The sequence below is a fragment of the Triturus cristatus genome, chromosome 3_1 (genome assembly GCF_964204655.1).
Source record: "Triturus cristatus chromosome 3_1, aTriCri1.1, whole genome shotgun sequence".
Taxonomy (NCBI): domain Eukaryota; kingdom Metazoa; phylum Chordata; class Amphibia; order Caudata; family Salamandridae; genus Triturus; species Triturus cristatus.
In genome coordinates, this window is record NC_140583.1 from 926,519,288 (window position 1) to 926,542,614 (window position 23,327).

Here is a 23,327-nt window from a genome sequence, read left to right on the forward strand (position 1 = left end):
ACACACAGTAAAAGAAAAGAAATTAACTAGATACCGGGAACAAGAAGGTTTTAATCGCCTGCCTGAAGGTGAGCAGATCTTCAAGAGCTCGAATGTGCACAGGGAGCGAATTCCATAGGCCTGCCGCTAGCACCCTAAAGGAGCGGCCACCCATTCTGCTCAACTTGAAGCGTGGACAGATGGCCAGATGAAGCCCCTCCGATCTCAAGGATCTCGAAGGCATATAGGGCGTGAGAAGAGGAACAAGTGCCGGCGGCGAAAAAGATTTCAGAATTTTAAAGGCCAGGCACAGCGCCTTGAACTTAATTCGCTGTCTGACCGGGAGCCAGTGCAAGGCCGTGATGGTATCAGACACTGAACAATGTCTGGGAAGGCCCACAATGGCTCGTGCCGCGGCGTTTTGTACTCTTTGGAGCCTAGAGGCCTCCGCTTGATTCACCCCTAACAGCAAAGAGCTGCCGTAGTCCAGCCGAGAAAGTATTGAGGCCTGGACTACAAGTTGTCTGGTAGGGGGATCAAAGTACTTTAAGACCGGCCTAGTACCACGCAAAATTCCGTAGCACGTGGCAGCCACCTTCTTGGTGTGATCTCTGAAGGTCAGAGCAGAATCAACCCATACTCCTAAATTTCTCACTCCAGCGGCTGGAATAGGAGTGACACCAAGCTCCGATGGCCACCACTGATTACCCCATAACTCCGCGTGCTTCCCTAAAACCAACACCTCCGTTTTGGTGGCATTCAACTGAAGGCAGTTGGTGCGAAGCCAACCGGCTACTGCCAAGAGACCCGCACGGAATCTGGGGGCCTCCACCTCAGGGTCTTCACTAAGTGTCACCGCTAGCTGTGTGTCGTCCGCATATGAGGCCATCGTGAGACCCCACTGTTTGACGACCCCAGCCAACGGTTTCACATAGAGGTTGAACATTGTCGGGCTCAACGAAGATCCCTGTGGTACCCCGAGCTCCAAAGGATAGGTGGCTGATTGACCAGGTGGTATAGCCACTTTAAAGGAGCGGTCTGCCAGAAAAGACCGAAACCACTGGAGAGCGACATCCGTCACTCCCGCCTCCTGTAAGCGTTGGATAAGTATATGGTGGGACACAGTATCGAAGGCAGCGCTTAGATCTAATAGTATAAGCGCTGCAGTATGACCTGAGTCAAGTACCTGGCGAAGATGTTCCGTGATGTAAAGTAATGCCGTCTCGGTACTGTGTCCTGACCGGAAGCCGTTCTGACTGGAATCCAGAATCTGGTTACGAACCAGATGCTCGGACAGAACAGAGTTAACATGGGCTTCAGTTACTTTGGCGATCCAAGGCAACAGGGAGATAGGTCGATAGTTTTCTGGCAATCGGGGGTCAGAGTTAGTTTTTTTTAATATCGGAGTGACCACTGCCTGTTTCCAAGCCGCGGGTACCGTTCCACAAGACAATGACATATTGTTGAGATTCAATATGGGGTCACGGCACAGCGGGGAAAGTGTGTTAATAAAGGCTGGCTTTAACGGGTCCGTAGGAGAGCCTGACTTGACCTTAAGGCTGAACCTGTCAAAGGCCTCAATAGACAGTTCAGGTAGAATGGCCAAAGGCTCAAGATCTGTCGTGACAGGGGTAGAAGCCAGTCGATCCTGGTGGAGTGTGTCGAACCCATGATAGATTTTTTCCACTTTCTCCACAAAAAAGGAGGCCAATTTATCACAGTGCGAATCTGTGCAAATCACCTCTGATGAGGATCTATTTTTCATAAGGTGCTTCAGTACCTTGAAAATCAATTTAGAAGGATTGGGGCTGGTAGCAAATTCATGAGCGTAGAATGCAGCTCTTGCTCTGCAGATAGCTCTATGATAGAGCTTCAACTCAGTGAAATACCGAGTTTTCAGCACAGGGTCATAGGAACGTCTCCATTCCCTCTCTGTTTTTTCGGCAGGATTTCTTCAATTCTGCGAGAGACTCATTATACCAGGGGCTCGGTGTTTTTGTCCGGCCTTTCGACCACCGCAGAGGTATAAGAGAGTCCAAGGCATCTGTAATCCAAGCGCAGAACTGTTGATATCCTTGATCCACATTAGTAAAGGTACTCAGAGGTTTTCGCTCTAATATACCGTAGAACTCTTCCAACGTAAGCTTATGCCAAGGCCTTTTAAGAATCGGCCTGTCTGTGGGGATAAAAGGCTTATCAAGGACCGGGCAGAAAGCTTCTACTAACAAGTGATCAGTCCACCCCATCAACCTCGGTTCGAGGGAAGCTTCCACAAAGTAACATGGCCAATTCTGGTGCGAGATGTTCCCATTCCCCTATGATGTCCGGGGCAGTGGTCCTCGTCGTCCAGCCAATCCATTTGGATTTCCATGAGTCAAGTTTGTTAATGGTGGTCGGCACCCAATTGATTTGCTTCATGAGTCTGTGCTGTTCATCACCTTTTGAGTGCCCGGGTTGGCTGAGCATATGTTGGCTTCCCGCTGAGCAGCAAAAGGGCTGCATGGTCACTTTCTCTCTGAGGGAGCACTTCTTAGCTTAGCATGAGCTTCCCTAATCGCTGGGTCAATAGGATATAGTCAATAGTTGTCAGGTTGTTATAGGTAGGTGGATGGACTATACCCGTCTTGGATAGTGTAGATAGGAAGTTCGCTCATTCTAAGTTATACGTCTGAAGGAGGCTGTTAAATCTCCCGGTGCACCCAATTGTACTACCGTTAGCATCCCGTACCATAGATGGTGCATCTTGAGGTCCCCGAGGATGATGATTTCCAGGGATACGTGTTGTATTCTCAAGTTTTCATCTGCTTGATCAACCCGATGAGCTTGTTGTTGGCTCGTTCGCTGTGGGGGTTGTAATAAACATTGATCAGTAGGATAGATAGTGGTCCTTCAGTGCACTTAAGTCCTTTCAGGATGCCGGCTAGAACCATTCCTCATGAGAACTGCATTACAAAAAAAACTGGTGTGCTGGACGGTGGGGGATAAAACGTCCACTGAGCTGTGAAGGTCTCCATTACGCAACAATTGTGTACAATGTCCTGTCTTCCAATACAGGGTTTACAAATGTATGAAGAATGGTGTTCGAAAAAGATTCCTCCTCATATTCTCTTACTTGCGAGTCTACCCTCATTTGTCGCACTAAATAATCCCATCATAGTTACAGTCATGTTATATTCTCCCCTCTATCAATCATTTTTGCCACACTGTAGCACTTAACCCTTCTCTGCTATTACCTCCCAGTGTACTTTGCTATGTTTCTTAATAAATCTATGATACTCGTTAGACTAGGCTCAACTTAGTGTACAATTTGGAGGAAGGTAGTGCAACATCATCTGGAAGCAGCTCTAATGTAATTTCTTCTATAGGTTTTGAAAACAAATTGATAAAGAGATGGGTTATGGCATTTGACCAGTCTGAATATCAGATGGTGCATAACAAAAAACTGCTCTGAAGCTGAAGTTGGAATAGACCGATAAAGAATGAAGCATTTGTATTTACTGCCATACCTTGGATATATCACATCAGAAATATGATCTAAATGGATTATGAGAAACATATCTAATCATAACTAACAATGTGTTTCCCAGTGGTCTTTAGTAATGTCATTCTCCCTGTAAAGATGTGCAATGAGCAAAGATATGAGATTTTAAGGGGTCAGAGCCACACAACTAAACATTTGGTAGTTAAAGATGCAATTCACAATGCACCAAGCCAAGGTGTAAAATCCTAAACTGAAAATATACCAGCACAAAAAGATGTAGGCATCCAACTGAAATAAAATGCAGGTCTTGCATTGGCAAACTAGACCTCTGTGTTGTGAAAGAGCAGGACAGCTTGTCCTTGCTTGAATAACTGATATTCAAGGTGGCTGCTATTACGTAGCTGTATATTGGAGCCTTTAAACAGCTTTAGCACATCAGGATGTGAGTGCTTTTCCTCTGCTAATCAGTGATGTTCTCGTAGATGCTTTTAAAACACTGGCAATCCCCATATTCAAGGGTACGTCTGTGTGCAATGAATATTATGCAACCATAAGGGTTTTCAAAAAGCAACTCATAAGCACTCTGCCTAGACCCATCCTGTAAATAAGAAATATATTTTAAACAGCATCCTTTGTTATTTGAGAAAGCATTCACATTTGTACTTATATACCTAAAAAGGCAACATATAAAATGTAACATTTTAAAATACTATGTAAAGCTGAAGGAATTTCAAACTGTAGGCTAAAAATTAAGTTGGCATCCTTAGATTGACTTCTAGGAGCACTACATGTACAGCAGAAATAATCTAGTTTTGACAAGTGGTGGCCTCAAGTGAATCACCTGTATGTGTCGATAAAAGGAGAGCATGAGTTAAAAGCAAAAAAGACAGAGTGGTGTGTTAGAGTCCAGCATATCGCTTAGTCTTTTAAAAGCAAAACCACATTTTGAAAAGCATCAAGCGTCCCTTTAAAATAAAATTGTTGCCTTTTAGTATTTCTTATAGGTTTATATTTTAGAATTTATTAGTTTCTAATGTATATTTGTTTCTCTTTTTTGTATTGTTTTGAGGTTCGAATTGAAGAAAGTGCCCTGGTCGGGGTCCCTGGCTTCCAGTAGTGTTTCTATAGGGGACCAAAGAAGTCAAAAGTTGGAACCATCGCTTTATACCAAGCCTTGCAATGACCTCAGAACAATAAATCAACACAAAAGACATTCACTCACGTCACTCGGGTAAAAGTTAGAGCATTGTCGAAGAGAGTATGCGGTGGAGAATAGCAAGAATTCAAATTTAGCTTATGAGACCCTTACCTTATTGGATCAGCTTCTTTTATATTATGTTTCTTTATCTCTTCTGGGGGAATCGGTTTCCACCCAAAATTCAATGGCCAAGTGAAAATTCCTCTTTGATAATTGTCCACAATCATATAGCTGAATAGAAAAACACAAAGGTAAATAGAAAAATGACTTATGTGGAGCCATGTTATGATTTTAAGTACAGATCACTACAACACCGGGCGTGCCACACTACTTTCGAAAACGATATTGGCCCTGGAAATGTTCGTGTGGTTTTTCTCAGATTCAAAGTTGCACTTTTAGACTTTACTCTGTCGTACACGGTGCTGTTGCTCGTAATAAAGCAACATACCAAAAAACCATCAAAGCAGGAGGGTGGGAATTTCAGCACAGCATATAGATAGCAAAATGTACATACTGTATGGGCTGGTCTAGAAGTACACGCAACTCTTAAAGCAATAAGGATGTGCACATTATTGCGACCATGTCGCAGCTGCCTCACAAAATACATTGTCCAATTAACCTCATCTATTATTCTCTCTTATTAAAACATAACATTCACCAACATATATAACATGCACTATGGAATGCTGAGTGTAGCACCAGGCTTCTGACAGTTATTTTTTCGCTGTTGTATCTCTTAACTTATAGTTGACAATTTAAAAAGCGCATGTAGATAAGTTTTTATAGAACATTCAATACGAATGCACATGCACTGTTTCAACTTATGTGATGTATATCTCCATTTAGTATCACTCTGATATTTCCTGGAACATCTTTTTTGGTCTGGTTTTAGGCAGCTTTCGGCAAAATTAAATTAAATTACGCATGATTATTTGAAATGCAAAGCCATTATTTTGCTCTATAATTTAGCTGGAAATGCACGCTTGGGTCAATCTTTGGCATGAGGACGCATTTAGGGGCATATCAACAAGGCGGCGATAAAAAATTATCGCCGCTTTTGCGGCCGTTTTCAGCCGAAAAGCGCCGATAATTTTATCGCTATATCAGCAAGGTCACGCTATCGCGTGAATCCTTGCCTTAGAGCCCTTTCCCGTAACGCCCACCTTGGGCGTTCCAGCTCAAAATAACTGTCGCCAACCGACATTTCTCCAATTATCAATGTGAACGCTAACAAGCATAGCGATAAGAAAAGTAGCACTAACCTTGGTTATCGCTACTTTCCTTACGCCTGCTTTTAGTTTGACTTAGCCATGATATCCAATGGGAGGTGGATATCATGGCTGAGTCTGCCCTGCCATATCAGCAAGCTATCGCCAAACGTTGTGCGATTATCGCTGTATTTCCAGCAATAATCGCACAATTGGCAGCTTGCGCCTGGAATTTTATTGCTTTTGAGATCAGCATTGCTAATAGCACGCTATCTCAGCGATAAAATTCGGAGATAGCCGGTGATAATTATACTAGCGCTAAGTGCCCTTAGCTATAATTATCGCCGGTTGTTGCTGATATGCCCCTTAGAGAAAAGCACTTCGAACAACAGTCACTCACACTCTGTTGTTCCAAAGCGTTCCCAGTAAATTTGAGAATGGGTCCATTCATGGTACATTTTTACTGGAAATGGCAATTTTGGGAATTTTGGGTAACAAGCATACTGTGAAATGCTTAAAAATTCCATAAAAATTAAGTGAATTCCGCCGGTGTTAGCACTGTCACAGCCAAAATATCTTGCATTTCTTAAAGAACCAATGGGATTCACAGTTTCATGCCATCAAAAGCTGCAATCAGCACTTTTCCGGTGCAGGTTGCAGTGCCATAGGATTTTATTAGAGATCCCTCAAGTTGGGCACAAGTGCTTACTGTAGCAGGCTGCAGTACCTTATACCTTTACTAGAGGCTCTATATATGCATAATTCTATGGTATTTAGGTATTGTAGGTTAGGTATGGAAGGTAAACTGATAAAGTGTGGTAGTGTTGGTTGGTATATAAGATTATTTAGGTATGCTGATAAGAAGGTATGATAGGTACATTTGGGAGGTATGATAGATTAGCTACTGTAGGTTAGGAATTGTAGGTAGATTAGGTATGATAGGTCAGATTTGGTGTTGTAGGTAGGTATTAGGCACAGAATGTTACATACAGTTAGCATGGTATATTAAAGAGGCATTGTAGATAGCTTTGGTAGGTATGGTAGGTAGGCTATGTTGTGTTATGTCATGTTATTTTCACTTGATATAGCACAACAACCCATACCAAAGGTAAATCTTGGCCAACAGAGAAACATCACAACACCCTAAAACAGCCAGGTCTTTAAGAGTAATTTAAACTTGAGCAAGTCGGAACAGCAATGAAGGTGGTATGGGAGTTGATTCCAGGCTGTTGGGCGACAAAGTTGAAAGCCCTGCTGCGGAGCCAGGAAGCGGGAGTGCAGGGAATGGTCAGAAGCGCCTTATCGCTAGATCTAAGTGTTCTAACAGGACAATAGTATCTCGGTTTGTCCTGCAGGTAGACGGGCGTGCCACCCATCAGAGCCTTATGAGCAAGGCAACAGGCAACAGATCTTGAAGACAGTGCGCTTTCTGACCAGAGGTCATTGTAAAGTTCTCAGGATGAGTGCTGAGAGAGAGCCTGCCAGAACATTGCAAACCACGCAAACAGCCGTCTTTTGCACTATCTGGAGTTTTGGCATTAAGGTGTCATTGGCAGCTATAAGCAGGGCGTTGCCATGGTCCAGCCAATTTATGACCAGGGCCTGAATCAGGGTTTTTTTGTGGAGGCTTAGAACCAGGGGAAGACTTTTCTCAAGAGCCTCAAGGTAGCAAAGCAGGCCTTGCAGATAGCGGAGATGTGGTCCTTCATGGATAGTGGCTGGTCTGGTTTAAAGCCCAGATTTTTCATGGAAAGCCTGGGCGAGGGAGCTCCCCGAGTTTGGGGGGCAATCAGTCCGGGGACCAAAGGTCCTGGGCTTTGTGGAACAGTAATATTTCTGTCTTATCACTATTAATTTGAAGACAGTTTGCCGTCATCCAGGCCACGATACTTCTCATACAGTCCCATGAATCGGAGCTTTGCATCATCATAGTCCTGACCAAATGAGATAATCAACTGTGTGTCTTCCGCGTATGATATTACATCAAAGCCACAAGCTTTAACTCTCTCCTCCAGGGGGTCGACAGTGATGAGCCCTGAGGTACCCCTTTGGTGACGAAGAGGGATCAGGACTTAAATGAGCCCAGCATGATCATCTCAGTGAGGCTGTTTAAAAAGTCAGCAAGCCATAGTAAGGTGCTAACACCGACAGTGATCTCATGCAGACTGCACAGTAGTATTTCACGTGAGATGGTGCCATAAGCTGCTGCCAGATCCAGCAGCAGGAGCATGGCATGAGCCCCTGCATCTAAAGTAAGGTGGATGGTGTCAATAACTGCCACCACAACAGTCTACGTCCTGCGGCCGGCTCTTAATCCCGATTGGGAGGCGTCAAGAAATTTAAAGTCATCAAGGAATGCCATAAGCTGTTTGTTCACCAGGCTTTCCAAGATTTAGGTGGGTTAGGTAGGGCAGGTAAGTATGTTAGGTCGGTATGGTAAGTTAGATTTAGTACGTAGGTATGGTAGATTTTGCAGGGTAGGTATGGCTGGACATAGAGCCCCTGATTCACATTGAGTGATTTACAATTTTAATTGTTTACTACTTTTTGCTCATTGCAAAATCTGAGTTTTTTACTCAAAAAACAGTAGTAAGTTTAGCAACACACATGGCCAACCACTGATTCTGCAACACCCTCCCATATAAGATAATGGTGGAAGAAAATGTAAATAAAACCCATAGAAAATAATCTTATATTACATACAATTATTTAAATTAGTTAAAAATAGAAATGAATACAATTTAGGGCCCGATTACGATGCGGTTAGGAAATCTTCCTGATCTAATCTGTTTGGAAATGGTTTCCGACTGACCGAGTATGATGCATCCGGATGCTTCCAGATACAATTTGGTTGGACTCCCATTGACTTCTATGGGAGCCTATGTTTCTAACTGCATCGTAATCTGGCCCTCGTCGGGAAGACACGTTCCCAATCCGATTCGGAAGGAGCAAATGCTGTTAGGAGGCCTTCCTAACTGCTTTGTAATCGGGCCCTTAATTAATTCATTCATTCATTAAAAATATATAAAAATAGTACATATTATTATATTTAATACTTTTAAGAATAAATTATTGGAATTCCCTTTTTTAAATTCAAAAATTAATGTAACAATAATTTTTATTAAAATACAAATCAATTAATTTACATTCAGTCCGTATTTCACTTTAATATATTGATTAAGGCATAATAAAATGTTAAATTTTTTCCTTAAAGTGGAATTTGTTTTTTAGTTTAAACTTCATGCAAATAATTCTAATTTAATTTAATATAATACATTTCCATTAAAGATTTATTTGAAAATAAATTTATCGGTGCTGTAGCTTTATTATTTTTTCTGCATTGAAAATCAATATGAAAAATTAATTTACATGAATATTTAACATAAAAATATTTTAATATTTATTTCGAGTTCAATCATTTTTCATAGTTGGATGGAAATCTCTCAAAGTTAATGTATAAGGAAATTAAAAAAAATATTAAGTAGTACTAGTAAGAATTATCTAGAGGTCTTGCTTAAAGCTCACAGCACATGCACTGTTATAAATATAGCACCATTTATGGTTATAAATAATGTGTTTATTATATTTGATGATGCATTTCGCTTTTGCTAATTCACAGCATGAAATAGAAAAATTGGGTCCTGTAGGAGAAGAAAATTAATGATTTATCAGTACTATTCCAGGTAGATATTCTCTTTACTTTTTATATTGCTTCTACTACTACATCTAGTACTATTCCATGTTGATATTTTCTTTACTTCTAATAGTACTTCTACTACTAAATCTAGTACTACACAATATTATTAATATTGTTTATGATAATAATAACACCACCAACAAAACAACAATAGCAACTGTGAAATGACATAAAGCTTGTAATGGTGTGTTAAGTGATTTGCAAAACTTTTGTGCACAAAGAAAATACATAAACACACATAGACTTTCTTACAGGTGCAATGATACAAGAGAAGCATACTTTGAGAATATAAAACAAAAGAGGTGTTTCCAGTTGTATGATGCTTTTCACCGTGTGCTTTTTTTTTCAATGAAAAGCTATAGTATATTATTATTAACATGTCATTCAATGGCAATAATGACTTATTAATCCATAATGTAGAAAGGGATTCCAACTGTGAAGAGATTACACTGTATTCTTTACGTTTTCACATGTTCAGGATGTTGTCTTTTGACTGTGCCAAGCCCTTTCAGAGGTATTTGAGGATTGAGGATCTCTCTGTGCCTATCATCAATTTATATGATACTATGCATTCATCACCAGTTGCAAACGTATGGAGTGGACGCTAGACAATAAAATTACGTGTGGATAGGACACTGTTGATCTTCCCATCCTCCCTCCACAAGGCAAACAAGATTTGGTCTCCTTACTTTCCTGGGAGAAGCAGTCCCAGTTCATGCTGAAAAGTAATACTAGGTGAAAGTCAGGCTTGTGAGCACTTGACTCTGAGTCCTACACATGAGCTTTGATTCACAACTTTATCCTTACCAAAGAGATGGTGGTTTCTTGCTACTATTAATAAGGAGCATTTGAGATGGCTTAATCCTGATGAAACACGTATACTGAAGTCTGCGTCAAAACGTCTGTGCATATCTCTGGTTTTAATATGAATTTATTCAGAATAAACTACTATGAACAATATCCTCGTTAAGCTATTTGGGGATTTCGCCCACAGTCTATTATCAACTCATATGATACTGTGCCTTTATTGATCAGTTCTGAACAGATGGATCGGTCGTTACATAATAAAATTATTTGTGGCTAGGAAGCAATTGTCCCACCCCGCCTCACATTGGCTTAAAATATATGGGCTCCTTACTTTCCTGGGAGAAGGAGTCTGAGACCAGATCAGGTTGTGCTGGGAATGAATACGAGCTGCAACAAAGACTTGTGAGCTCTTACTGCTAAGTCCTACAAATACGTCTTGATCTGCAACTTTATCCTTACCAGAGAGAGGGTTGTTTCTTGCTATCAATAACAGAGAGCATTTAACTCGGATGGCTTAGGCCTGATGAGACCCTTAAACTGAAATTTGGGCCAAAACATCAAAACAGAAACTCATTTATCAAAAGAAACCTTTAGTAGGTGGCTATATAATAAACATTATTTTGTCATCAATGATTATTGTATAGCCACCGACTGCCCTTATGGTTAAATATAATATTTGTCAAGCTAAATAATATTATTGTACCATATGACACAAGTGCAATTTTAATGGTTTTGTTTGATAAATGTGTTTCTGCTTTGTTTTTGTCTGTGTACATTGCTTTTAGCATCGTTTTGAATTGAGTGGGCCTGTGAATATGACTGAAGTGGTAAACAACGTTTACCAAAAACTTTTTCCCAGCAGGGAATTTCAACGCAGTCGTTACAACAACCGCGTTTTAATTCCGCATACCATTACTCCGCAAGTCGGAACAACAACTTGCGGAGGGGGGAGAAGGTGTTGGATTTAAAAACTCTGTTTGTGAGGGGCAGCGAAGAACATATAATACTCCCCACACCATGGGAGATGAGCATTAACTTTTAATATTTTCAAAAATAAAATCCCGCTTCAGGATTTATTTTTTAAAATTAAAAAAATACATCTGTTTGGTGCAGGGTTATATCATGCTTACATAGCCCTAAACCAAACAGCGGGATGCATTGACAAAAACGACCATGGTGCCAGTTCCTGTCAATGCTTTAAAAAATAACCACCTGTTTAGCAGTCAATTATCAATTTGACAGCCACTCCCTTCAACATGGGAATGTAATATATTACTCCATCCCCATGGCAGAAAGGCTGTCTGCCTGTCTATATATAAATCAGGCCCTAACTATTTTCTGATGTTTTTACACAGTCACTGGTGGGTTTTAAGATTGTGTCTTGCTAGGGTGCCAAGAAGCATGTGCGTATGAGTATTCTACAAATAAATGATAACATTGCAGAACATTACAAGGCCATAGCATTTTGTAGATAGTTACATTGTGCCATTTGTGTTCCCATTATATTATGGTGATGGGGAATTGAGAAATCCTTTTGTTAGACTATACATGTGACATGCAGCGTATAATGATGTGTCACTGGATTTATTTATTTTACTAACACAAACACTTTTCAATTGCTGATTTTCTTTTTTTTTGTTTAGGAAGTGCTGCTGTTTGGATTTGGATGTCTTAGCCTGTCATAAACACACCGTGCTATTGACAAATGGCCCTTGCTCATCCAATGGTTTCACTTTACTGTCATGGTATCTTGTTATGTGAGTTACAAAACCTTTGTGCACAAATTAAAGTCATAAATACACACAAACTTTCTTAAAGGTGCAATGATACAGCAGCATCATACTGTGAAATTAGAATATTAAACCGAAAAGTTGTTTCCAGATTTAGGATGCTTTATCTGCATGCCCCTTTATTAAAAGCTACATTATTTTATAATGAACATGCCCATCAATGCCAAAGATGACTTATCAAAACACGTTGTAAAATGCAAGGCATCCATTTAAGCAGTAGCAACCAACTTTTCGGCATATCACGTTCTTAAAAACAATCTGGGCAGAACTTGCAACTTTGATGTTTCTTACAATATTTGGAATTATACTTCATGAACACCGAAATGAATAGTTATATCAAGCATTAAGCCAGAGGTAATCAGATTTTCGCAAACAAATGGAGCATGTGAAAATAATTTATTCATATTCTTTAAATTAAAATTGTGGATCAATGTAACCAAATCAATAAAATCCCTTGGAATAATTAAAAGCACAGACTAAAATTTGCTATACATTTTTTTATATATCCTTAGGATTGCATAGTGGTCTTTTGAGGCCCCTAGCAAGCACTTAAAATAAATGTTTTTTGAATGAGCAGGGCCCTCATTGGTCCAACAGCAACATTGCTAAGCAGTTCCTTTTTACACCTGACTAATTATTAAGCTAGACCCATTCACATTACCACTGATTTTTAATTCTTATTCATTGCATATAGATCTGGATCTGTATACACCAACATATTCAAAATGTTTGAGTTCGGATTGAAATGCCATCCAAAGAGCCTAAGATTTAAAAAAAAGTTTATTTTACAAAAATTATGAGAAAGAAAATAAATAGTTCAGAGAAGAAAAAAACAGGAATGTGCTGTAAGTGGTGTTTGTACTTAACTATAGGCCTCATTGAGATGCCGGTTGGACGGACCGCTGTGGCAGCGATCCGATTCCGCCCGCCGAGGCCAGAAAAGTTTCCCCAGCTGATTTATGAGGCAACCGCTGCTACGCAGTGGTCTCATCTACGACAGTGCACATACCCCTGAATACATTGCTTCACGTGCGTACAACCTCCCTGAGTGCATGTACATTTTAATCATAAATATACCCTCACTTTAAGGGGAGTATAGGGAATGAAAAAAGAATAGACTACCTATGTTTGCCTTCTCTCAATTGAATACCTGCATCACATCAGAAAAATGCATCTGGTAAGAGGCTAAATACTTGGGTGCCAATTACGATCCTGTAAAAAAAATTCCCGTACGACTCGTATCCGGTCTTTTTACCGTACGAATCGTACAAGTGCCGTACAAACTGGCAATCACGATTCGCATGGTAAAAAGCCCAAACGAGTCGCATTGGGAATAATTCCCCACACGTCCTCGGGTCGGAAAAAGTGTCCGACACGTCCTCGGACGAGTTACCGTACAAACGTGAAAAGCGAAGTCCGACCGGGGAATCACGATCCGTCCCGGGCGTCCGATAGTACAACCGTATGGTTAAAAGACCGTCCGCACCGAACTCCAATAGCAACCATGGAGACGTCCAAACAGGTGCCCGGTACGCGCCGCACCCCCCCCAGCCCCCGCATGTACGCGCCGTACCCCCCCAGCCCCCGCATGTACGCGCCGTACCCCCCCCAGCCCCCGCATGTACGCGCCGTACCCCCCCAGCCCCCGCATGTACGCGCCGTACCCCCCGTGTACGTACACCCGAGTACGTGTCGAACCCCCCCGTGTACGTACACCCGAGTACGTGTCGAACCCCCCGTGTATGTACACCCGAGTACGTGTCGAACCCCCCCCGTGTACGTACACCGGAGTACGTGTCGAACCCCCCCGTGTATGTACACCCGAGTACGTGTCGAACCCCCCCGTGTATGTACACCCGAGTACGTGTCGAACCCCCCCGTGTACGTACACCCGAGTACGTGTCGAACGCCCCCGTGTATGTACACCCGAGTACGTGTCGAACCCCCCCGTGTATGTACACCCGAGTACATGTCGAACCCCCCCGTGTACGTACACCCGAGTACGTGTCGAACCCCCGTGTATGTACACCCGTGTACGTTCGAGTCGTACCCCCACCCGTGTATGTACGGTGCGTACCCCCAGCGCGGCGCGCTGGGGGTACGCACCGTACATACACGGGTGGGGGTACGACTCGAACGTACACGGGTGTACATACACGGGGGGGTTCGACACGTACTCGGGTGTACATACACGGGGGGTACGGCACGTACATGCGGGGGCTGGAGGGGGTACGGCGCGTACATGCGGGGGCTGGGGGGGGTACGGCGCGTACATGCAGGGGCTGGGGGGGGTACGGCGCGTACATGTGGGGGCTGGGGGGGGGGTATGGCGCTTACCGGGCCACCTACTCTGGTCGTTTCGCGCCGTACTTCGCATTTCCGACACTTTTTGGGTGCCATAAAAATATTGCCGTCCGGACTGCTGTCGGTTCGAATCGTAATTCCTGGGTCGTGAAACGCTGCCTGGAAGCGTCCCGACGTCACGTCGCAGCATTCCCGGATCACATTCGTATGCATATTTTCGTCGGTCGGTGTTTTTTACGATTCGTACGGAAATGGTGTTTACGTGCGAATCGTAATTCCATGTTTGTAATGTTTTACGACCGGGTACGAGTCGGACGGAGAATACGCTCCGACCGACGGTTCGTACCCGGTTTTTACCGGATCGTAATCGGCACCAAAGCCTTTGTATCCTCAATATGGTTAAATACCTCTTGGATGAGGACATAACTGTGTTCTTGATGTCAAAACTCAGGAGCCTTAGACCTTTATAAAAATATATAGGATGACCTCACCTCCCCGCCCCTGGGTGTCATGCTTCATCATCGGTCATCACAGGCTTACCAAAGAATCCACTAATGGTGGATGACCCTGGCTGTGTCGAAGGTGCTTTGCAGAGAAAATATGTTGAGGATCCAGTTAAGGAGAGAATAAAAATCCAAGGAAATTACCTCTTTAGTAGTGGGAGGTGATTGGAAGATTTAAAAAATATAGGATGTGCAGGAAAGATTATTGTTCCTACAATCAACTGGTCAACATGTTTCAGACCAAACAGTGGCCCAAAAAGGGTTAGCGTTTTTTGACAGAGCCGGGATCCGACGTTTACCTAAGATGAGTTTCTGACTTCATGCATACTGTCAAGAGGAGTGTAAATGCTTGAACAGGTTAACCAGAATTTAGAGATCTTTGACGAACATGAGACTACAAGGCTCCCTCATTAATGCCTCCACAATTTTTGAAAGTCTCAAAGTCAGGGACCTCATCAATACTAACTGATTAGCAAATCTCCACTTGCAGTCAAAACTTCACATTTGCACTGTATGTATTTATACTGGTGATGTAGCCGAAATGCATCAGTGCTAACAGTTGAAACAGTATTGGGCCTGATTACGATGTCAGGCGGAAAGCCATTTGACAGCTTGTTGGAGGCTTTCCCCTGACATCGATGGTTTCACTTTGACTGCGTATTAGAATGATGGCTGTCAGAGGGATATAAGCAGGGGGATTCTGCTGTGCTTCCGACAGGCTCAAGGAGGCCGTCAGAAGCACATCCCATAATGATGGAAGAGTCAGCCTCGGCTCCACTGTTGAGATTATGATGTGACTTTCACACAGCCTTTAATTGTCTGCCTTTCCGGCATGGAAAGGCTGTCGGAAAGTGACTTTGGGAGCACCTAGCAGGACCCCTCTCCCCCTGGCCTTCTAATATAGGGCCAGGGGGGGCACCTATTGTGCCCCCCTAAACATCCCTGCATCCTGTGGCAGGCACTGCATGGTGCCTGCCACATGGTGCAGGGATATTTACAGACGTTCATTTTTCAATGGCAGCTTGTGCTGTGAGCTTTTTTGCTGCCATTGAAATATTTATGTTTCCAACCGCCCAGAGTGCGGTTGCATCCAAAGTCTGTGGTCGTAACCGCTGACCTATGGTCGAGCGGTTGCAGTCCGCAGCATCCGACCGACATTGTAATCATCCCCAAAGTGAGGTTGAGGCATCATTGTGAAGTGTACGACTCATGCTTCCTTCGGGAAGTATGTGAGTAAGTACAATTGGATATATTTATCTCCCCTTCCCATAGTGTGACTGTGTTAAGGAAGAGGCAAGGTGAAAAAATATATATATATGTACCAAATACATACACAATACAACCATAAATAATATAAACAAAAATATGTTTATTAATTTATGCAATCTTTAAAACATTACAAATTTAAAACCCCCAAAACACATTTACTAAACATACTATAAACATTAAAATAAAGTGGGACTTTGGAGGGGTACGATTTACTATTCAAACTGCAGTCTGTGCAACGGTAGGGAAAGCATTGGACTTCAGAGGAATTAAATTTACTACTCCAGCCCCTGCAACAATGAGGAAAGCATTGGACTTAACAGGGGCAAGATTTTACTATACCCACTCCTGTCTGTGCAACCATTGGGAAAGTGTTGGACTTCAGAGGGGTAAAATGTACTATTCACACTCCAGTCTGTGCAACAGTAGGGAAAGCGTTGGACTTCAGATGGGTTCAATTTATTATTCCTTTAGGTCAGCCAATGAGAGGAAGTGGCAGTTCCTGAATCATTACGGGGTGGGATGGGGTCAGAGGGACGACTGATCCCACCCCGCTCTGTGACAAGGTGTCCCTGATAGACACTTTGCCTGGGTACGTCAGGGCTTACAACTTAAGCACCCAGGGCCAGGGATATCCTTGAGGCACCTTGACGGGCTGAGGAGGTCACACCACAAAGTTCCACTCAGGCATCTAGGTGCCTGCATATTTAGCGCATGTTTATCACCTGGCTACCTGCCCTGAACAAGAACAGTGCTTTTCAGGCTGACCTTTGCTCGGCCTGACAGACACTCTTTACTTCTGGAAAGAGGTGAGGGGTACGAGCCCCTCCGTCATTAAGGATGAGCCGCTGCTGCTTCGTATGTATTTTTGGTCTTGTTGGATTTAATTAACGTCACAATTATTGTACTATGTCCTGAACGTTTTCTCACAATATACAAAATGTTTTTTTTTCAAAGGCAATGGTAAACCAGGACATTTTTGAGGCAAAATATATGTATGCAGGGGGTATTTGTACAGCACAAACCTAGCCAAAGGATAGTGTAATCAGAGGCAAAGTGTGTGTTATACTTTTCTAAATTTCTTTGGCTGATTTAGCTTTTCTCGACAAATGCTAGAAGAGGAGCCCAGACAGCCATCATGATAAAATATGCGTAAGTATGTGGTACTTACAAGATGAAAAAAAGGAAACATCTTAAATGAATCAGTGTAAATATAATACATTTTAAGTCCTATTTGAATCATCAACAAAGTGAAAAATAATCTATTAGTTTTTACTGACAGCAATGGAATAGTTTTTTCATTTATGCAAATCGGAGTGAGGAAGAAGACCGTTGGTTTCTATGTTTCATTTTTACCCGTCAAACACTTAATAAAATTAGGCACTTTTGATTTATTCAGACATTTACCTCATGTCTTTGTCACTGACGACTTCAATTACAGGACATGATACTTTCTTTCTGTTTAAGTACACACTTTCCAGAAGGGGCTCCAACCACCCAACATTGCATTCCACATGAGAATCCAGGAAAGTCAAAACCTCACCTGAAAAAGCAAACATTTAAGATATTGTGTGATTCAAACCAGATCAAAAAAAAATTCATATAAATTATGAGGAATAAAAAATGTTTGACTGCATAAGTAACTGTGTATGTCACTTGAAAAACTATCAAATTTAAAACTACAAAAAGTTTAGCAAAGCCGTGGAGAACCAGGGGCTGATTTCTGACAGACTGCTTTCGCAGCTCTTGCTGTGAATGATCAACAGTTAACAGTTGTGGCCCTGTGCGTGGCTGTTAACGGTTGAACATTCACAGCAAGATCGGTAAAACAAAGGCTTCGGAGCCATGTTTTATTTCAACCTCCTTGATCTCTGATGCCTTTGTTTCTCAATTAAGATGCTCCACCCTCATGGAGCAGAATGTTTTAATAGATTTACAACCCACTGTAGTTGGGCTATCCTGGCCATTAAAGGCCCGCTCCCTTACTCAAGGCCCTCACCTTCGGCTTGGGCCTGTAACGCTAGAACAGGTCTTTCATGGCCATTATAGACCGCTACAGCAGACAATAACTCTATATTAGAACATTGTGATGGTGGGTGCTCACTTGATGGCAATGAAGTAGCTCTGTGACAATAATGCCTGTTACCGACCTTTTGCTCCAACATTTCAAAGCTTTTCTTTCTGTTTCTCAGTATTCACTTTATAGCATTCTACCCAAAGTGGTTGGAATGTTCTAATAGCCAATAGCTCTACTGCCTTGGGATACATTTGTTAAAGGCCCTCACCCTCATTATAGAGCCTTTAGCTACCATTTTACAGTCAAGTGTGGGTTATAATGCGTAAACGAGGACCCAAATTGGATGACTGCTACCTATAAACAAGCACTGTCAGAGCCAAAACATCTTGCCAATAGGTGAGCTATTCTGGCTGTGCAAATTTGGTGGTCTTAAGTAATGGGGGGCGCAGGTGGGCAATGGGACACTTTTTTAAAAAATGCTGTGAAGCAGCCAGCGCTGACAGCTTCAAAGCTTTTTTTTTTACTTCTCGGAGGGGGAAAAGAAATACGGACGGTGTTAGGAGAGAACAAATAGGGAAGGGAGGGTGTGTGGGAGATATTTTAGAAAAAAGATGGAGCGGGTGGGGTAAGGAGAAAAAAGGCGCTATGGCCTGGCCAGCATTGACAGCATCATAACGTTTGTATTTTTTAAACAAAATAGCACCTGAGTCACAGTGCGAGCAGCAGATGGCCATTGGAGGGACATTAACTAAACTTAATTAACCTGTGCTTCGTTCATACGCCACAGAAAGAAGAGGAAGTGACGAATCGCTGCCCAATTAGAATGCAGCAAAGAAGAGTGACATTGCTGCAAATTAATGGTAAGTAATGGCCAGGTTCCAAGCCCATTATAGCTAGCGCATGCAGGCGAGACCTAAAAAGCACCTAGAGCAGAATTTTAGGACATATTGTTCTCACACACAATGAAGCATCAACTAAATTCACACAAAGCAAAACCATTCACACGTTACCTGTAGCAATATCTGCTCCCGCCAGTCTTGCTCGTATTAATCCATACCTCTCCTTCAGATGAAGAATTCGAACCTTGGGAAACTGAGACATATACTTGTCTAAATTGTCTTTCAAGTATTCTAAACAGAAATAGAATGAATGTTACTTATTGACTACTTTAAGAGGAAAAACAAACTTTATGTTGAAACGATTCGCAATAACTGTAAAGTCCATCAGATGTCCCATTACTTATTGAATAAGTGGCAATATACTGAAAATGCAAGTTACTTTGAAAATAATGCAAAATTAGTAATAGAAGCTAAATTATACTAATACCTGTAAAGCGCTGAGACAAACTGAACAAACTTTGGTGAATGGTGAACTCTTCCATGCTTTATGCTGTGGCTATTTCTTTAACAATCGTTCCTATGCAGCAATCAAAATGTATTGCATCAAAAATAAAGAGAGTTTTTAGACTTGTTTAGACCACAGCTTTAGCTGTCTACTAGAGTTCATTTTCCTCCCTGCGGACTAATAAACAGAGTGGCCTTTGGGTCAGCCCGCTACAGCCACTGCTTGTTTGCATTACTAAAAAAAGAAGCCCATACCAACATCCCATACACCGTGCAAAATACAAGTAAATGGCAGTTAAAGAGTGCGGTTTTTAAAGTCAAATGGCCAAATATTTCAAACAAAGGTTGGCTTTGAGAACAGAAGCCACACTTCCCATTCCATCTGCCCTGCCATACATGTTTGAACTACTTAAGTCGCTGAGAGTCAGGATCGAAAAGTGAGGGAATAGCACCACTCGGTGGTCCAATCCCAGGGCCTCTTACTCTCTGGCACTGCTACTTTTTGGATTGTGCTCATTAAGGGCTAGCAGTAGAAATTAAACAAAGGCCTGGGGATTCTGACAAGAAAATATAAGTAAGGACATTTCTGTGTCATAACGACATTTTTAGTGTTTTCCTCAAGTGCAACACACAAGAAGGCCAGCGCTGCTTTGGAACTCATAACAAGAATTTGGTTTACAGGAGTTCTGCAAAAGCAGCTTGTGCATATATCCGAGAGGACGGTGACAATACATTCTCAAACGTATTACTTTATTTCATGAAAATATTTTGGGAATATTGAAAGCTATTGCCATCTTTTGTGTGATAGGCACTCTCCTTAAGGTCTACCTTGAAAAGCATTCTTATTACATGTACCTAAGCAGCGCCACCCCGTAGCTGTCTGTGTAGAGGTGTCTTGCCCTTGTAAAAGGCAAAAACACAAATACAAGGTTTTTACAAATAAATGCTAATACATTTTTTCAATGCTCATCGGCCCAGTAACCCTGGATCTGATGGAGGCTACTTTTATTGAGAACGTGCACATTGTGTATAAGCGAAATGCCGTAACTCACATTGAGGGACATGGATGACAGAAATGGGCTGGCCCATTGCTCATGCTGTATGCTGTTGAGTGCGGAAGCAAAGAGTGAATGACAGTAAAGCAGACCAATGGGTGAAGAGAGTTGAAAAAAGCCCCTTATGCATGTATAATATATCATATTTTTTCTATAAAACAATAGTCTGGTAAAGGCTAGACATAGAAAGCTCTATAGCCTCTAAATATTTAACAATTGCTCTTTTTTTGTACATAGATTTTCAATGTTTCTATGTTTAACAACCCCTCTAATAATACTTAGTTCCTTCATCAATGCCACACAATGTGTAAATAATATAGCCGTATAGCCCGTCGTAGCGGGTAACACCGGCCAATAAAAACCCGCTCCAGCGTTAAAGGGCAAGGGCCTTTAACAAGGGAGTGGGACTTTAATGGCCTGTATAGCCCAGCTACGAAGGGCTATAAGGCTATTAGAACATTCTGCCATTAGAGGAAATAATATTCCAACAAATAAATTGAAATCCCCTAGGGCTCCGAGTGGCCTTTGTTCAAACTACATTGGAATGTTGCTCTGCGGGCTTTTACCATCTCGTAGAAGCACAGAGTGCTCCACATTCCAATGTTCTAATAAAATGTAAAAATATTGTACTACTTCCTCCTCCTGATGATGATTGTATCAGTAAACTGCTGTCCTCTTAGAAAGACCTCTTCATTGCAACAATACTGTGAACTACAACCACATTTATGATAGCAAATAAAATTTAAATCATACAATAAACCAAAGCAAATGCTAAAGTTGTTTCACTAGTCTTATGAAAATGAACTGAATGATTTAGGATTGTGCAAAAGCAAGCAGAGTTTATAGAAAGATGTGTGGGTATGAGATTTTCCAATTAAGTATACTCGTTCCTTCCTCCCATCCACTGTTCTCTCTGTTCACTATACTAATTCCTTGTATTTCATTTCATTTAGGGGCATGATCCTTGAGACAGTTTTGGTGATCGTGCGCAGTGGCAGTTTTCCCACTAGGCCTCCAGAGCCACGCCCCCTTTGTTATGCCGAGAGTGAATAATAATCTTTTATGAACTCTTGGGATAAAAAGAAAATACCACCCAGCAGTAGCCCAAGACAGCTCTGCTAGTGAGAATGCCTGCTGTCTGGTACAGGCACTCGCAGGTGCCTGCACCAACCATCAGAGATTATCAGAGCCCTGGTCTCAGGTCCCTGGCACGCATCAGTGCCTCCTAATCTGTGACGTGGTTATGCGTCATAGCTAAAGTTAGCCATGGGCCTTGCAGGCTTAAGCCCTGCAGTGCCTATAGCTACATGCCAGTCAGCTAGTCACCCCACTCTTTTTCAAACCGTCACAGAGTTAGGAAAAGGTGGGGTGAATGAGCAGAGACTAAAACCACAAATCTGTGACTGCCAGGTGTGAGGTTTTAGATTCAAGTGTCCAAAGCTCAAAGAAGCAGCAGTTGTCCAAACGGAACCTGCACAGGCAGCAAGGTAAGTAAAAAATACTTCTAAATGCTATGTATGTATGAGTGACAGTGTGTGTCCATGAGAGAGTGTGTGTTTATGTGAGCATGTCTGTGTGTCAATGTGTGAGTAAAAGTGAAAGTGGCAGTGAAGGAGTGGGTCAGAGTGAGGAGAATGTGGGATAAGGGGATAAGACGAGTGAGTGTGAATGAGAATGAATGAGTGAGGAAGAATTACAGGGAGTGTAACTGAATGTTACTGTTTGTGAGACTGAGTGAGTCAAGTCTTAATGAGTCTTAGTAAGTCAGAAAATGAGTTAGACGATGGGAGTCAGTGTGAGAATGAGTAAAACTGAGCAAGTTTGAGTGAGAATGAGCGTGATTGAGTGAGTCTGAGCGGATCAGAGTGTTGTTAAGTGTATCAGAATGAGTATGACTGAGCAAATCAGTGAGACTGAGTAAGAATGAGTAAGGCTGCCTGTGAATGAGTAAGACTGAGTCAGAGTAAGATTGAGTAAGTCGGAATAAGTGAGACTTAGTGGGGCTGAGTGTGAATGAGGGAAGCTGATTGAGTATGAGTGAGTGACAGAAATGTAATCTGAAGGAGCAGGACTGAGCAAATGAGGTAGGATGAGTGAGTTATGAGGAGACTCTGGTAAACTAGGTGAGGATGATGAGACTGAGATGGAATAAGTGAGTCAGAGTGAAACTGAGTGAAGCTGAGTGAGACTGAGTGAGTCAGAGTGAGAATCAATCAATCAGAACTGAGAATTATTGATACTGAGTGAGAGTTACTGAGGATGAGTGAGACTGAGTGGTCAGAGTGAGAATGGATGAGACTGCATGAGTCAGTGAAACTGAGTTAGCGTAATTAAAAGTGACTGCAAGTGTGAATAAGAGTAAATGACTAAGACGAGGTGAGAATGAGCGCGAGTTTAAGACTAAGTGCAAGCGAGTGTGAGTGAAACCCCCAAACCCTCGAAGTAAATGAGTCAGTCTCCCTCACTGGAATTAAAGCCAAGGATTATGCCTCACCACTTTAATAGTCACCAGCCACCACTGTGAAATACATTCTCATGTTGCATCTGCATGCATACATATGTGTTTTTATGCTGAAAATGGTAAAAGTGTGCATGTTTATGCAAATGACATGAAGCACAATGAGAGGCTCTGAGTGCGACATCTGTTGGAACACCAGATCTAACTTCTTTGTGTATCTG

The 23,327-nt window shown here is 42.1% G+C and overlaps 1 protein-coding gene across 1 annotated transcript in view; it reads right to left on the reverse strand.

Annotated features, from left to right (window-relative positions):
- The window catches only part of GALNT5 (polypeptide N-acetylgalactosaminyltransferase 5), a 207,211-nt gene that overhangs the window by 65,629 nt on the left and 118,255 nt on the right, over window positions 1-23,327 (reverse strand). Inside the window, exons 3-5 of the mRNA XM_085645516.1 lie at window positions 19,261-19,380; window positions 17,641-17,776; window positions 4,770-4,889 (exon numbers count right to left, since the gene is read on the reverse strand). Coding sequence (XP_085501642.1) covers window positions 4,770-4,889; window positions 17,641-17,776; window positions 19,261-19,380 — 376 coding nt within the window. The remainder of the gene's footprint in view (window positions 1-4,769; window positions 4,890-17,640; window positions 17,777-19,260; window positions 19,381-23,327) is intronic.